At 38.5% G+C, this 16,438-nt stretch overlaps 1 protein-coding gene across 1 annotated transcript in view; it reads right to left on the bottom strand.

Annotated features, from left to right (window-relative positions):
- The window catches only part of LOC131061838 (methylthioribose-1-phosphate isomerase), a 75,551-nt gene that overhangs the window by 58,342 nt on the left and 771 nt on the right, over positions 1-16,438 (bottom strand). The window contains exon 2 of the mRNA XM_057995679.2: positions 7,583-7,638. Coding sequence (XP_057851662.2) covers positions 7,583-7,638 — 56 coding nt within the window. The remainder of the gene's footprint in view (positions 1-7,582; positions 7,639-16,438) is intronic.

Raw genomic sequence — 16,438 nt, 5'->3', positions numbered from 1 at the left:
GACCAATTAGGCAATAGAATCGCCTTCTTCATTTCATTCTCATATTGTGGATGCGTGTGATCCTTATCATCTAATACTTGATCAAGAATGAGGAAAAGTCCACACTTCCTCATGAAATCCACTGACATTCTAGACCACATTCTACTTTTCACTGCTTGCTCGTCCATCAAGTTGGCCCAATAATCCTCTATGTCTACCTTGTGGATGAACTTATCTCCCTTGATCCTTCCAACTTTCTTATCCGGGTCAAATCTTTCTCTTTTCTTGCATGTTGCAAATCGATAGAATGCAAGCTCTTCAATTGCTATGCTGGCTGTTGCGGTAGATTGGAAAACCTCCAATGTCTTCCCCACTAAAATAGGAAATGGCATGCCCGTTCTATGTTTTTCTTTCTAGATAGAATCATATTCCAGAAGCTGTCTCACCACTTCCAACAGGGTCATTCTGTTAGTAGGATACCTAGGAAGCCTATAAGGTTCGGATTGAAATCCATGAATCCTTAAGTATGTGAAAGTAGTAAACTGTATGTACCATAATCCATATTTCTCTATCAGCTTTGTTGCCTCCTTGGACAACCTCCTGTGGATTCTGCCTTGCAACATCCACGTTATGTACATAGTGAATGCATCATTCACCCTCTTATAATCTTCAATTCGATACATGCTCAGCTGTGGATAGCACTCATAACTTCTAAATTGTCCTTGTCCATTCTCGACTTCACCTCTGCATATCAATCATTTGTAGGTAACAAATTGTGCAAGCAGGTACACCAAATAAGAAGTCATGGCGAATGACTTGGATCTCTCCACATTCCTTAGCTGAAAATCCAGATTGTCACTTATGATTTTAGACCAATTGATCAACGTTCCTTTCAAACAATCCTGGATGAAATAGAACATCCAGCCATCGTATATTGCACCCTGCGGCATCCCCATCACTCAGTTAAGCAAGACTACTAAATCACTATATTCATCTTTGAATTATGTGCACATGAGTGTCTTGGGAGCCTTGGAATGATGAGTCCTAGGATCAATCATCCACTCCTTGTTCACTACGGTCTTGCACACATCCATCTTCTTCTTATATCTTTCCTCATATTCATCCTTGGTTCTATCTTTCGTGTCTGTTCCACTTGGAATTCCAAACACCTCAACAATAGCATCCTCAACAAGGTAGGCAATGATGGCACCCTCAAGAGTCTTGATCATTCGGGAGCGAGGATCTTAACATTGCGCACACTCCAGGATAAGCTCACTGCACTATATGGACTACGAGAATCCAACGGCCTGATAAATGCCACTCTTCATAATGTTCACATAAGCTAGAGAAGGAATTTGGCTTCCAATTCCGAACATCCGCTATCACATCTGGCCCATGTTCAGGAAATGAAGTTCGTGTTTGTAATCTCCCTCCATTTGGATGACATCTTGAATTCTAGATAGAATCCCGTCTCAAAAATCCTTTGTTGTTCCTTTTAGATGCTAATTCCCGACTTCGACATTGCACCTGTATGAAGCTGGAAGTTAGCAACCTCGAAAAATATTCCTGATAATAAGTTCTGATTTCCTAATGATTAGACAATTTTAGGAATGGGAAGTAAGTAAATATGACAAGATTAGGTTATGAAACCCTTGTGAAAATCATTAAAATCATGAATTTTCAGACTTAACAAAGTCTGAAGACACCTTATACTTAGAAATTTGATCCAAATTAGAGTGCAAAGGAGTATACCGGATCGGGAAATGACTAAGGAAAGGTGTGAAAGGTAGTGTTTTCACACAAAAGATGTCTAAGAACACCCTTCCGAGGTCAACAATGGCTGCCAGCAAGTCTGCAGACAACTTGCAACTCTATAAATTGGTCATTAAAATCATGTTGCAATCGCGTGTCATGCAAAATTTGATGAAAAACAACTTTCCCATGGTGAAAACAATCAATCCCGGGCATACATGTATGGCTGGTAAAATAAAAAAATTCTGAGGACAAGTCTGAAAATGGTGTTTCAGACTTACCAGCACCTTGCAAAGTGGGAAAAATCACTGAAAATGATCAACAAATGTCAAAGGAATGAGCTCCAAGCAAGATCGCCAAGGTAGGTAAGTGGCTGGAAATAGTGATTTTCTGAGGACAGCCTGCAATAACGAAGTTTCAGACCTGTAACAGCACTTGGAAGCTCTAAAAATTGACTGAGAACACCTCCAATCAGCCTTTGGACAAAATCGCCTTAGGTAGAATTGAGCTGGAAATGAAAATAAATGTTTGAAAATGAAGTACCAGCCAGCAGTGGAGATCACACAAGTCTGAAAATAATGCAAATCAGGTCTGAGAATGATAACCAGCAAGCTCCCAACAATGGCGCCACCACCCAAGGAGATTCAATCACCAAAATGGAGGTAAAATCTCCCCAAAACAAAAATTGCCTTACTCCTAAAATGGCGCCATCCTCCCAAAAATCGCTGAAGTCTGGAAAATATGCTTCAAACACACTCAAATGGCAGCTAAGAAAAATCGCCTTGGCTGGGAATGGAGGAAAAATGAACAATAAAACCAATCTTCAGCCCAATGTGTCAACTTGACACTTCACCGCTGGAGGAAAAAAATCGCCCAAGTAAGCACACTTGGCAAATATAATAATATTATAATGTTGGCCTCTCTCTTTTAAACTTGTTCTCACCCTGAACTTTCACCACACAAGCAATGTGGGATAAAACATTTGTACGTCCTAGGGAAAATCGATTTGCTTATATAAGGTAAAAATTATTAAATGCTCATTGACAATTTAAAAACAATTAAATTTGGGTCACATCATTAAAAAGATTTTTAAATTTTATCCAAAATTGGACCCATGGGGAAAATCAACCCCTATTTGGATTAAAAAATCCAAATAAAAATAATTAAAAAAATTTTAAAAATGCACATTGGGGAAATTCGACCCATGTCTGGATAAAAATCCGGACAAAATTTCATCATAAATTGCACAAAATTGCCTTCAAGGGAAAATCAACCCAAGTTGGGAGTCAAAATCCCAACTAAAATAATCACTTTGGCCAAAAAACACTCTGGGGGAAAATCGACCCTAGTCTGGATAGCAATCCGGACTTAAAAATCTTCAATTCGCACTTGGTGGAAATTCGCACCAAGTCTAGAATCACTATCCGCACTAAAATCCACAAAAGTCGTCATGAAAAGCTCTAGTGGAAAATCAATCGTCATCAGGAATCTTCACTTAAGTCATCCACAACTTCATCCACACTCCCTAGGGGAAATTCGAAGGTCAGGAAGATTCCCAACACTTAGACAAAGTTTAATCATCCTGGTGGAAAATCGCCCCTAGTCTAGATTTTGAATGGGGGAAAAAAGGGCATGTCTGGATTCCAAGGGAAATCCATGTCCAGTCTAGATTTTGAGTGGAGAAAATCATGGATAGTCAGGAATGTGAGGGGAAAAGCACCTCTAGTCTAGAATTTTGACCTTTTGACCCTTAGAATATGGATTTTCATCAGGAATATGATTATTTTTCCACTCAAAACCACTAGGAAACTTCAAAACTCAATAAAACTCATCTAGACTTGGGCAAAAAAACCAAAATTTGAGCGAAACAAAAGGAAATTTGTCAGGATAAAGTGCAAATTCAACTTGAATATCTTACTAAAAGCGAGAAAACAACTCCTAAAGGACGTAAAATGCTCAAGCACTTAAAAAATCACTGACAAAGATGCTCAAAATTCACATACGCTCAAAAATCTACACTCAAGTAAAATTTAGGATCATTTAAAATTTAACGTTACGCACTTGATCCTATAACTTCAAAAACCCTAAACGACAATTAGGCATGATCAAAAATCGGAGACTCGGGCACGGGAAATCAAAATTGCCCATTATGCTGCCAAAACTCTAAACTAACCAACGCAAAAAGCAGAAAAGAGGGGGGGTCCCCATTTGCAATGGGGTGATGTGTGAAAAGGTCACAACAGTATGCTCCGTTGTTTTGTTCATGTCTGATATGTTTCCAGCATGTTTATTCCATGTCTGTTTCCAAAGCCATTTCATATTGGAAGTCATTTTAGAACTCCATGATCATTACTTGAGGACAAGCAATCTTGGGTGGGGCAGACTGTAATGTCCCCACTTTGAAATATAATTTAATAAATAATAATAATAATATTATTATTAAAATACTAAAAAAATAAAAAATAAAAATTAAATTAAAATATGAAAGAATATAATTAAATATAAATAAAATTTGATTAAGTTAATAGGCATGAAATGATAAGTTGTGAATCCCCCAAATATGAGGTATAAAAGGGAGAAGAATATTCATTTGAAGGGCAGATAATTTGGGAATCAAAAGTGCAGTTCTAATTTATATAAAAAGTGCAGATCTGATTGTGAAATGTTGTGTCCCTTTCAAAGGGCAGAAATGATGAAGAGTTGCACTCTTTCAAAGGGTGCTAATGGTAAAAGGGTGTGTCTCTTGCCAAAGGGCATACATGATGAAGAGGTGTGATCTCTCCCTCATATTGAGAGATATAAAGGAAAGGAATCAAAGCATCCAGTGAATCACCATGGATCAGATCAGATCAGAACTGTTATTAAGTTACAGGCAATAACATCTTTGTTCTTGGTGGTATGCATGGGGATGTGCTGAATATGTATGCTTAATATATGAAGCCTGATAATGTTCTTATGCAGAATTTAGTAGTAATATTAATGCAGACTGCAATATGTATGACAGTCATACTTAATTTCATATACATTCATAGTACATAAAAGACTATAATATTAATAGCCCATTCCTTAATACTTCTGCTAATGCCTATGGAGGATGGGAATGATTTATGTAGGTAAAGGCGGTCTAATTTCAACCAATTAGATGGTCCCGAGATGGGGTAAGGATCAGTGTCCCATAAACCTTGAGGGAGTAGTCCCGAGATGGGGTAAGGACCTGCATCCGTAAACCTTGAGGGAGCCTGTTGTAGTTTGGTTTCTCAGCACCCTGGTAACATAATTACCCCTTCCTCCCTCAGGGTTAGATAGTAACAAGGTTAGATCATAATATAAAAGGCTATGAATTATAAAATGTGGAATTAATTGAAAAAAGCATAATTACTTGATAATGCATTCAGTAATGTCTGATAATTGTTGAAAACATGACAGCTTCCAAGTAGGGGACATTACAAAATGCCATCATGGACAAAGTTTTGATGGTTTGCATAAAACATTTTTTTTAATGGTGAGGAGAAAACTTGTTTTTCTTTCATCCCAAAATCAAATCAGGTTGGAACGGCAGAAAAGGAGAGTGCAAAGCCAAGTTAAAGAATTATTGAAGGAATATGAAGAGATTGTGACAAATGAACTGCATGATGGAATAATGCTAATGCAGAGCATCAGTCAGCAAGTGGATTTTCTCCCTGGATCAAGTATGCCAAACAATACAGTGTCTTGAATCCAGACAACCCTCTTACACTCATTACAAGCATCTTTTCTACAGCAGGAGCTAAACTGGCCTTGGATGTTTGAAGAATTTCTAGAGAAAGTGCTTTAACTCCTAGTTTATCCCAGCATGGCCTTCTGACCTTGGATACTCCCTGGTGGGCATTATCTCTCAGAAAGACTGACGATGTCTCAGATGACTCCTCCATAGTACACACAGATTTTTCATGAAATTTCATTGCAGTCTTCACCACCACATGCTTTTTGGGCTCATGTTCACCCTTCATTGTTATTTGTATACAGCATGGTGTTTTAGTTTGTCTTATTCACGTTTATTAGTTTGATTCTAAAGTTCTCTCTTCCTAGAACTTTCTATTGTTAACTGCTGTGACCTCTACTCACATTGCCCTACTTTATTTTGGCCACCATCTGTGGACATTCATATAATTTCTTTCTTTCTTTCTTTCTAAACTTGCCCCACTCTAGCTGCTCAAAAAACATCATGTCTAGCAGAGTCACATAAACCTTGGAAAATGTTTGCTCAATCATGTTTGACTCGCAATTATTCAAATCTGAGCAAACACCTGATTTATGAATTGTGTAAATAATGTGCGGCCCACAAAGAAGGGAACCCTAAGCACATCAAATCATCCAGTAAATAGGAAAAGGTAAAAAAAGACATACAATTTAAACATAAGGTCTATATATCAACACCGAATAGTGTATGAAACCACAAAACATGACCTTGTACTACCCATTATGAGGAAGTTTCACGTGAAAGTCCTATCACCAGCATATGACCTTTTGGATTTTGTTCATAACTTCATATCCTCTAAGAGTAAAGCCAATGGTCACCAAAATTGAGCTTCAAACTACCAGACCTGACTATCAATTTCATATTCACCTTATGACACCACTAAGCTTGATAAATTTTTTCCCTTACCTTCAAATTATCTTCAACTACACAGACCACAAGAACATTACCCTTATAATTTTAAGAACTTCAATCCTGTGTTCACTAATGTACAGTGGACCACAAATATTCTCTACAGCTTGCATAATTCCTTTTGGAAGAAGATTTATAATCTGCATAAACTGTAAAGAATTATATTCCGTGTGTTAGTTTACATTTTGTATGATTTGTCTAACCATTCATTTGTACTTTATAACATATAATTAGAAATACAGCCATGTATTTCATCAATGCTGCAAAAATTGCTACCTACCTTAGAGTCTTAGACTCATAGAGGACACTCCCAATGTTGTAGAACCCGCATGCCTGCTTCAGAACTGGGAGTGGTGCCTATTGGCAAACTTGAGACCTATGGATTTGTCTAGTTCAAATTTAGATGACTTCTGCACAACCACAAGACCAAGTCTGTGCAATTTCCTCTTCATCCTTTGTGTTTTATATACCACATAAGAGTTACTCTATGGGTTTGGACATTTTGCATGCAGCAATAGTGTGACAACCTGTCCTACATATACATAACATGACTATACAAGCATGAACATAAGGGACACTTTAGATACAGATTACTAGGAAAAATAGCATCAGTACTTTTAGAGATTTTAATATTGAAACTTTGAAAGTTCAAATTGCAGAGAATCAGTGCCTGTGGGGTACAAATCTTTGGAATGTTAAGGAGTCAATCATCAACCAACTACCAATGAACCAAGATCTGACAAACAAGGTCTAGTGTAGGACCAAAATCTAGCTCTAAGGTAAGTTGTGTGCAAATTTTTCAACAAATGTCTTCATTATAATTGTTCTTTTATGCACAAATGCTCTACCTAGATATCAGACCAACTGAGACCAAAAAAATTAATTGCCCAATTTTGTTATCATTATCTTTGTCCTAACCTCCCGAGAAATTGGAACTGAATATATTACCAATAATGCTTTTCATTGTTTAAAAAGCAATCTATCTCAAGTTGCCAGATTTATACGAATGATTACCAATTATAATTTTTCTTTTATTATGTATATTGAACCCTACAAAACCCATTTAATATAAGGAACTAGAAGCAACACTATGAAATGAATAAGTTGGCCAGCATCAATACATGAAAGTGGACATAACAAAAAAATCAACATAAATGGCATTTGAAAAAAAAAAGTTACAAAAGAAAAGTGACAAAAGCTCACCATCCTGCTGTAGAGTCGTGAATGTCAATATAAACAGATTCATGGGGTAGCTTTCTCTGTGGAGGAGAGACAAAAAAATAAATAACTTATAAACAAGAAAGAAAAGATATTATTTATATTTCATTTAAATCGATTAAATCATCAAACAATTCCCCTGAATAAGATAGGGGTAGGCTATCGCTTCAATCACAATTTATAATACATGATTGCAAAATTCAAGAAGCAGTTTAGTTATTGCTAGAACCTGCTTCTTTCAAAATCCTATTCACACACATAAGATAGGATAAGTAATTGACAAAAAGCATAATTTTCCGTGGTTGCTATAATGGCAACCAAACAGTTTGCAACATTTGAACTACAATTTGCTAGATTCTGCTTCTTAAGCTACTGCAGTGTTTCCAAAAGAGATAAGTGGAATGCTGATTCAAAAATAGAAATGTATTCAGAAAGAATTCTCGAAAAAATATCATTGAATTTATCACTCTTAGTTTTGCTACAGGATCTTAGGTTGGCACTAAGCATTAGCTGCCATTCAGGTTATCTCTTAAGCACGTGTTTTAAAAAATGCAATAAAATGGCAAATATTTTATCCATTTAAGGAAATGCAGCGCCTAGCCATGAAGAAACATGAAAAGAACTTAAAGGCCCTCTATAATTAATAGTTCAAATTGGATTATAAAAAACATTGGGGGAAACCCCAGTTGGGAAGTGGGGCTATACCGAAGCATATATTTTTCATTCATTTCAAAGGATTGGAAAATCTATTTGATAGATTTTAGTCTTCAAAAGACTTTGACTGTTCTACATGGCACATATGCTGAAAATCTGATCAAATATTAAGTTAGCTGGAAGATACGTTGTTTTTCACGATGGATGGGTATTATTAAAAAAAAATTGGTAGTCAACAGCATCCCAATCGTGATAGCCTGCAATGTTTTTCAAACTGTTGAAGTTGAGAATGTCCTGGTCACAAGTATTGAGACACAGCCCTGGTACTCAGAAGTAGTACATTTTTTGAGGGATGCAACATACTCGGAGGGAATGACTCCTAATCAAAGAAGGACATTGAAACTAAAGTCTCAAAAGTATGTCCTTATTCAGGGTGATCTATATGGGCGAAATAGAGATGGGGCATTGTTGATGTGCCTAGATAAATCCCAAGCTAGAAGGATGCTAACCGAAATGCATAATGGAGTATGTGGAGGCCATTACTCGGCCAAGACCACAGCTGGCAAAATAGTCCGGGCTGGTTACTATTGGCCTACTATGTTCAAAGATGCCCATGAGCATGTTCGGAGGTGTGACCCATGCCAAAAATTCTCTTCTAAGTTAAAGTATGAAGGAGCTTTGCCCCTTAACCCAATTACAGTGGAAGCCCCTTTTGTTCAGTGGGGCATTGATTTTATTGGGGAAATAGCTGAGAAATCAGGAAGAGGTCACAGATGGATTATAGTGGCTACTGATTACTTTTAAGTGGATTGAGGCCATACCTACTAAAAGAGCTACTAGTAAAGTTGTCATTGAATTTCTGATGGATAATGTCATAACACGATTCAGTGTTCCTGTGAAACTGATAATGGACAATGCCATGAGTTTTAGATCAGAGGAATTCACTGAATTTTGTACTAGTCATGGGATAATCATGTCTTACTCTTCACCATACCATCCACAAGGCAACGGCCAAGCAGAATCCGGCAATAAAAGCCTTTTGAATATTATCAAGAAAATTCTTGAGGAGAACAAAAGGTCTTGGGATCAGAAACTAAAATTGGCCTTATGGGCAGACAGGATTACTGTTAAGAAAGCAATCGGTGTATCACCATTTGAATTGGTTTATGGCACACAAACTAGGGTGCCAGTCAATAACCTTCTCCCTGTATATAAATTCCTACAAGCTGAGGAGTTGGAGTTGTCAGAACCCATGGAAGACAGAATGGTTCAGATGGTGAAAGTGGAAGAAATCAGGATTCTGGCTCATAAAAGAAACTTGAAGATTCAGTTGCAGTCCAAATATCTTTTTGACAAAAGAACCACATCAAGGAAGTTTCAAATTGGTGACATGGTTCTTCAATGGAATGCAAGAGGACAAGATAAGGGCAAGCATAAAAAATTTGAGTCACTGTGGATAGGCCCTTCTATTGTCCGTGATTTTAATGGAAAAGACTCATACTTCTTGCAGAAAATGAATGGTGAAGTACAGGAATTTCTAGTGCGTGGACAATTCCTGAAGTATTACTTCTCTTAAGTTTCAAAAGTCCATGCACAGTAGGTTGTAGTCTGTACATAATTAGGTTTGCTTCTATTGGTTTCTTTTGGGCTTGTTTTTTGGTCTGTTCTTCAGAGTTTTCTGCGTTCTTGTGTTGGTCTCGCGTCCAACCATTCCCAATCAGAGCCGTTGTTATCACTGTTTAGAATTTTGGGTGATTTCTCTTTTTAATCCTTTGAATTTTGGGCTTTCATGGCTTCATTCTGCCTCTGAGGGTTATTTGTCTAAGGGTTTAGGGTTTTTGCAAATTCACCGTTTCCATCTTGTAAGTCCTGCGTTCTATTTTCTTGTTACCTTTTTCCACTTAAGTGGAAGGGTTCGTCCGTCGTGCGAAGAGGGGCCCTTTTTAGGTTTTATCCTAGGCGGGCTATGATTTTTCTTAATTTTCTGCCTTTTCCTAAGTCTTTTATGTTCCTTGTCAGGTCTCTTAATCACCGTGCAAGTTCCTGTTGATCCTGTGGATATCGCTGACCCGCTGGGTGAAGTTGTGCGAAGTTTAAAGCCTGCGACCCAGCGACTGACGGTGGGACCTACCTTTTGAGTATGTTTCTACGGGTGTTAAAGTGACCGCAAGTTCGGAGGAGATCTACCGTGATCGCTGACCCGCTGGTTGAAGTTGTGCAATGTTTAAAGCCCGCGACCTAGCGACTAATGATGTGGCAAGTCCAGGTGGCGGTCCAGCAGGCGAATACCGATGAGGTGGTAAACACGTGGCATAACAAGTAGAAGTGCTTACGAGGCAGTTCTGCCGAAAAGGAAAGTGATCCAATTACCCAAAATACATGTGGCTATCAGAAGGTGGAAACCGGTGTACTTGTGAGCAAATCAATGGATGACAGGTGGATACACCTGGCAGGAGCTCGCGGGCTAAGTGATCGAAGGTAAAGGGCCCACTTTGATAGTAAAAGGAATTAAAGGCCGGACAAGTTCGAAATGGATTTGCGGTTGTCGCTAACCCGTTGGTTGAAATTGTGCGAAGTTTAACGTCTACGACCCAGCAACAAACCATTTGCGGTCATGGTGAGATAAAAGTTCAAGGGCAGGCGGTTACAGCAAACGATAAAGATCGAGCAGTTAAGAGAAGATCCAACGGTTGTCGCTGACCCGCTGGTTGAAGCTATGCAATGTTTAAAGCCCACGACCCAGCGACAAACCGCCAGCAGCCGGCCCGGAAAATAGTTAGCAGACGACGGTTAGTGCTCGGCGATTAAGGTAAAGTTGCCCGGGGAAGGTAAAGGTCAGACAAGTTCGGAAGAGATCTACGGTTGTCGCTGAGTCGCAAGGTGAAGTTGTATGAAGTTTAACGTCCGCGACCCAGCGACAAAGGAAAAACAGTTTTTTTAAAAGCAATTGATTATCCGTTGGTGCCAAAATTTGAATTTATGAAGTTGATTGCTGAAGCGTGCCTCTTGATTAGCCCCAGTCAAGTCCTCAGTTACTGCAATAAATCTCTCGTAAGGCCAAGTTTTTCCTATTTGTATTCAAAATTCTCGAACAGGAACCAGAGCGCAAAGCGAATTTTCTCAAATCGCGGGTAAGTTTCTTAAAATCCTACTCTGAAATTGTCAATTGCTTGGCGTGATAGGTTTTATGAGTTTCCAAAGGGGCTAAAGGGTTGATTAATTAAAGAAAGTAATATTCATTGAAATGGCTCCAAAGAGAGAATTCAGAGGGAAGGTCGATTACCAAGAAAGAACCATCTGCGATGACTTCTTGGAGCAATTGACTCAGTAGACCAATAGTGCAGCTAAGATCAAAGAACTTGTTCCCCAATCTCCCCGTCTAAGGGTTAGTGATGGTCTATACGACAAAGGAAATTGGTTAAGGGATGCACAAATAGGAATGACAGGGTTAGGACTCTTCAAGGTTGCTTTTGGTCAAAGGCATTCTCTCGAACCAAACAACAGTTTGTGGGAGCTAGATGTAGGAAAATTGATAGTGCCTGGGGTTTTTAAGGATGTGGACCTTTTGACCCAGATTGCAACTAATTATGACCCTGTGGCCAAAGTAATTAGGAATGTGAATAAAGGGGTTCTGATTGAAATAAATGATGATGAGTTTAGAAAGGTTTTCAGACTCAGTGAAGTCTCCAATTATTTAGAGCCTATAAATTTTGAGACATTGGCAAAGGTTTATGAGACTCAGAGGGATCATCTCCGAAGTGGTCCGTTGAAGGAGTTCTTTGTAAAGATAGGAGGTTTAACAGTGGTAGGCCCAAGCACCATGGAGCCCTTCTCCCTGAACCTTTTCACTTTGAGGGCTAAGGGAATGTACTGGTCTCTTTGCCAAATTTTTGGAGAAGATGCAGAAATAACCATGCCCACACATGACATGCTTATGTTGGCACAAATCCTTAACCCATCCTTGGCCATAACATTTGACTTTGCTCCTTACCTCACTGATGCTATTCATGAGGGTTTGATAGGAATTAAAAATGCCAAAGTAGTCAAGCCTTTTGGATGGTATTCCCTCCTTATGCACATGTTCTTATTCAAGGGTGCAGACTTCTTTGCTAAGGAGATGGATTTATTAAAAGAGAAGGATGGAGAAGAGATGTCAGTTCAATTATGCAGCACTATCCTATCTTGGGATAGAGAGGATGCTAGCTACCTGAAATTTGACAGTTGTTTTGCATCTAGGATTAGGATCCTCATATGTTCTGAAAACCCTAGGATTCCCAAAGCCCTTCTCGAGTTCCTTAGGCCAAAAGAATTTGCTGAGGACATCAAAATTGTGCATAACTGGGGTGATATTTACTTATACCCAGTTTCTACTGTTTTCAGAGTTTATGGGTTCAAAGGAGCTCCATATCTACTCCCTTACCAGGTCCCCTTGAAGATTGGAATTCCAGAGGTGTTAAGACAATTAGGAAGTCTGCAGGAAGCAGAGTTGACAAACAAAGGCAGGGGATCTATTTTCCCAACTGTAACCCTGGCTCACCAATTTGTGATTAGTAAGGGAGGATGGGTGCATTTTGACAAGTTCCTTCAACCATTCAGGTTGTCTACTGCAGTAGTAAGATTTGCTGACTCAAAAGGGCTTTTCAATGATATGTTCAGAAAAAGAGTCAGATGTGGAGGGAGGGCTCACCAATTCCACTTTCCTGAAGATTTGATCAGGAATGAATTCAACTTAGATGAACAGGAACTGAGAAAAGAAAAGTGGATTGCATTCAAGAAGGCCATTGACTTCATCCACCAATTTGATAGTAGTTATGATCCTTTGGCCAGTTTTAACCCCTTTTGAGAAGAAGGTCAAATTTTTGATAATCCATTTTGAGGACTTAATGCAGGTTTTAAAGGAAAAGAGGGAAATTATTTTGAAAAATGACCCTGAGAAGGTTAAATTTGTTTTAGCTAAGCCTGCATTTGCAAAGGCAGTGCCTCCGGGAGAGTATGTAATACACAAGAGATCAACATACAATGTGTTGATGTCGGCAAGAGATGAGCCCTCCCCATCCAAAGGAAAAAGGCCTGTAATAGATGTGGTAGAAATCCAAGATTCACCCAAGAGGCAAAGAGTAGGAAAGGAAATACAAACAGGTGAAGCTTTATATTCTCCATCTCAATCCCCAATTCATGTGGGAGATGAACATGTAGCAACAGAGCAACTGTTGCAATGAGGAAGTCTTGGGGAAATTGCCCTCACTTATGAGGAGTTGCAAGAAGGAATGCCTGAGGAGCCGACAAGTGCCCAAATGGACTTAACTGCAAGGGAGTTTACAGGCACATAACTGGACCCTGACATCAAACAGGCCAGTGAGGAGTTTTTGGCCGATAACAGTTTTGTCAAAACAGGATTTTTCATGCAGTTTGTTTGGAGAACAAACATGGAAAACTTCAAGAAAAGATGTGAGAAGAGAAAAATGGAGTATCCAGATAAGGATACATCTATAGTTGAAGAAGAGGTTAAGAAAGAAATGATGACTAAATTTGAAGCCATTACCCCTGAGCAGGGGAGAGAAATGATAGCAAAGGCTGGAGTGTTAATTCTCCCTGAGTGGGATATAGCTGACGCATTAATCCTTGATGCTGTCAGAAAGGAAACAAAGCCCTTAGAAGGGGTGACCTTCAGCAAGGATCATGCTGCATTGGTCATGTGGTCATTAAAAAGGGAAGAAAACAGGAAAAGAAAAGGCCCCTCAGAGTCCAGCTACTCAAGGGGAATGATTGTAAAAAGAGTGAAGGACACAAGGCTAGTGGAAGCAGCCAGTACAACTTTGGAGTCTGCAAAGTTCAACATGGTAGTAGTTGAGAGAGAAGCCAAAGAGAAGGCTAACATCCTTGTGAAGATGGAAGTGGTTTTAAAAGCATACAATGAGGCTAAGGTGGAATTAGCTCACAAGGATAAAATAATTGCAAAGTTAAAAGGTCAGATTGAAGGGCCGCAACAGAAAGGTGAGTCATCCACTTTGATGATTGCTGCTACTCCAGCAACATCTCCACCCACTAACCCAGTCATTGAGTTTCCCCCTTCTCCTGGGACATCTGGTTTTCAATCATCTAAGACTCTTCAGGATGAGATAGGAAAATTGAAGCAAGCTCAGGCTATCTTTGCAAGCAAATATGAAGAGAAGGTTAGATGTACAATTTTGGAGTTTGCTGACACAATAGGGGCTTCTATTGTATATATATATATGAAAAGAGTTTTAAGCATGTTGACTGATTTGAAGGAGGACAAGCCTACTCTGGAGCCAATTTTAAATAAATGGATGGCAAGGGAAGCAGATTTGGAACTTATGTGCTCATCCTATGAAGAGGCAGAGGCTGATGCCAATATTAAATCCACATGTGAGTTGGTTAAAGGTATGTCTAGGTGAGCAGAAGGAAGAGTTGGTTTAGAGAGAAAGGCCAACCTGTACAAAAAAGAATATGCTAACCAGAAGTTTGAGATATTTCCTAAAGGTTTTGTTAGTTCAAGTCAGTTGAAAGATGAAAAAGTATGGCTTGATGAGATAGGACATAAATTGTCTCAACGGATAAATGAAGTCATCAATTCAGATGACACATCTTTATTTATCCGAACAATTGAAGAAATTGAGAAGATGAAGTCACACTATGGTTTTTTGGAGGCTGAAGTCAAGCAGTTAAGAAGCACTTGGAAAAGATTAAATAAATTGAAGAAGAAAATTATTAGCTACTCTTGGCCCAATGATGACGTGTTTCAGGGATGGAAAGATAAATATATGATGCAAGAAGCAGAGGATCAAGAATAATCAACTGATGCTGTAGCGTTGTAAGAACCTTCAGGAAGTTAAGGATGAAGGTTATTTGTAACCTCTTTCAAGAGGGAATTATGGTTGTAACAAACTATTCTTAGGAAAGTCTGAAGCTTGTTTGCATCCATATCATTATAAATGAATACCAAGACTATTGAAAAAAAATCATCACAAGAATTTGTAAGAAAACTCTGTCAAAATATATATATAGGGTTTTCTGGTTTTTCAGAAAATACCTCGAGTTATGTATGATTTTTGAAAATGGATATTAATATACAGATCAGATCATTTTGAGCTCATATCTCTATTGTCTTCTTGTGTGCATTCATTGATTTACTGGTTTCTTTTAAATAATCTAGAGTTATTTGATCGAAATGGGACTGCAAGGCAATCTTACAGACATGTTTTTAGGCTTTTCTCTCCAGGAGAGAAATTAAATATACGTGAAATCTCTCTGTTAGTAAATCAATAGTTTTCTGCTTGAATTTGATAAACGGTTTTAGCATAAAGGAAAAACTTATATATATGTCAGGCATATATTAGGTTGATGAAGTAGAAGTGATAGCATGTATGTGAATGTCCAAATTCAGAACTTTTATTTAGTTTGGGTGACTCTGTAGCCCGGATAAGACACTAATATCATTAGTGGAGTTTTTTCTATCTTTCTTGGGGTCCAGACTAAAAAATGAACACATGTTTTCTTTTAAGTTTCAGTATTATTGAGGTGATGAGGTTCACAGGTTTCTAACGCTGGTTTACTGTGGATCTTATATTAAAATTGTGAAAGTATTCACAAGAGGTATACCCACCTAAGCTTAGGACAAGCTTAAAGTGTAGAAGGTTTTGTACAAACCTTGTTATATGTTACTCTGGATTTTGATTTTCTCATCATTCTCTCCACATGCAGGCTTTAAATTTTATTACAGAGGGGATAGGGAAATCAGAATTTGAGAACACCACAAACCAATTCTGTGAAGTTGTTTGGTGCAACCTGGTATGGAAGCAGAAATTGCCTGTTAAATGTTTTAGAGGAAGCTTCGATGAATCTGAGGCTTGGGTTTTGACGTTAGCTAAGAGCTGAGATGCTAATTTTCTCGGCCCTCGGGTAGAATTACGAATTTATATCAGGACAATGCACCCTTTCCTGGTTTGGGTGTCTCTATTGAAATTTTCTGCAAAACAGTTTCAAGCAATGGCCCTCTGGTTTTTGTGGTGTCCTTGATTTTGTTCTGCTTCAATTCTTTAGTATGGTGGACCGTTGTATTTGTTCTTTTAGGTTTTATTTGTTTCAATTTCAACCAAGACTGGCTTGAATTGTTTCGGAGGCTTATCTTCCCTGGTAGGTCCTATCTTGGTTTTTAACTTTTTCGAA

Source organism: Cryptomeria japonica, chromosome 4 (genome assembly GCF_030272615.1).
Source record: "Cryptomeria japonica chromosome 4, Sugi_1.0, whole genome shotgun sequence".
Lineage (NCBI taxonomy): Eukaryota > Viridiplantae > Streptophyta > Pinopsida > Cupressales > Cupressaceae > Cryptomeria > Cryptomeria japonica.
This window is presented reverse-complemented; position numbering and strand designations above follow the sequence as displayed.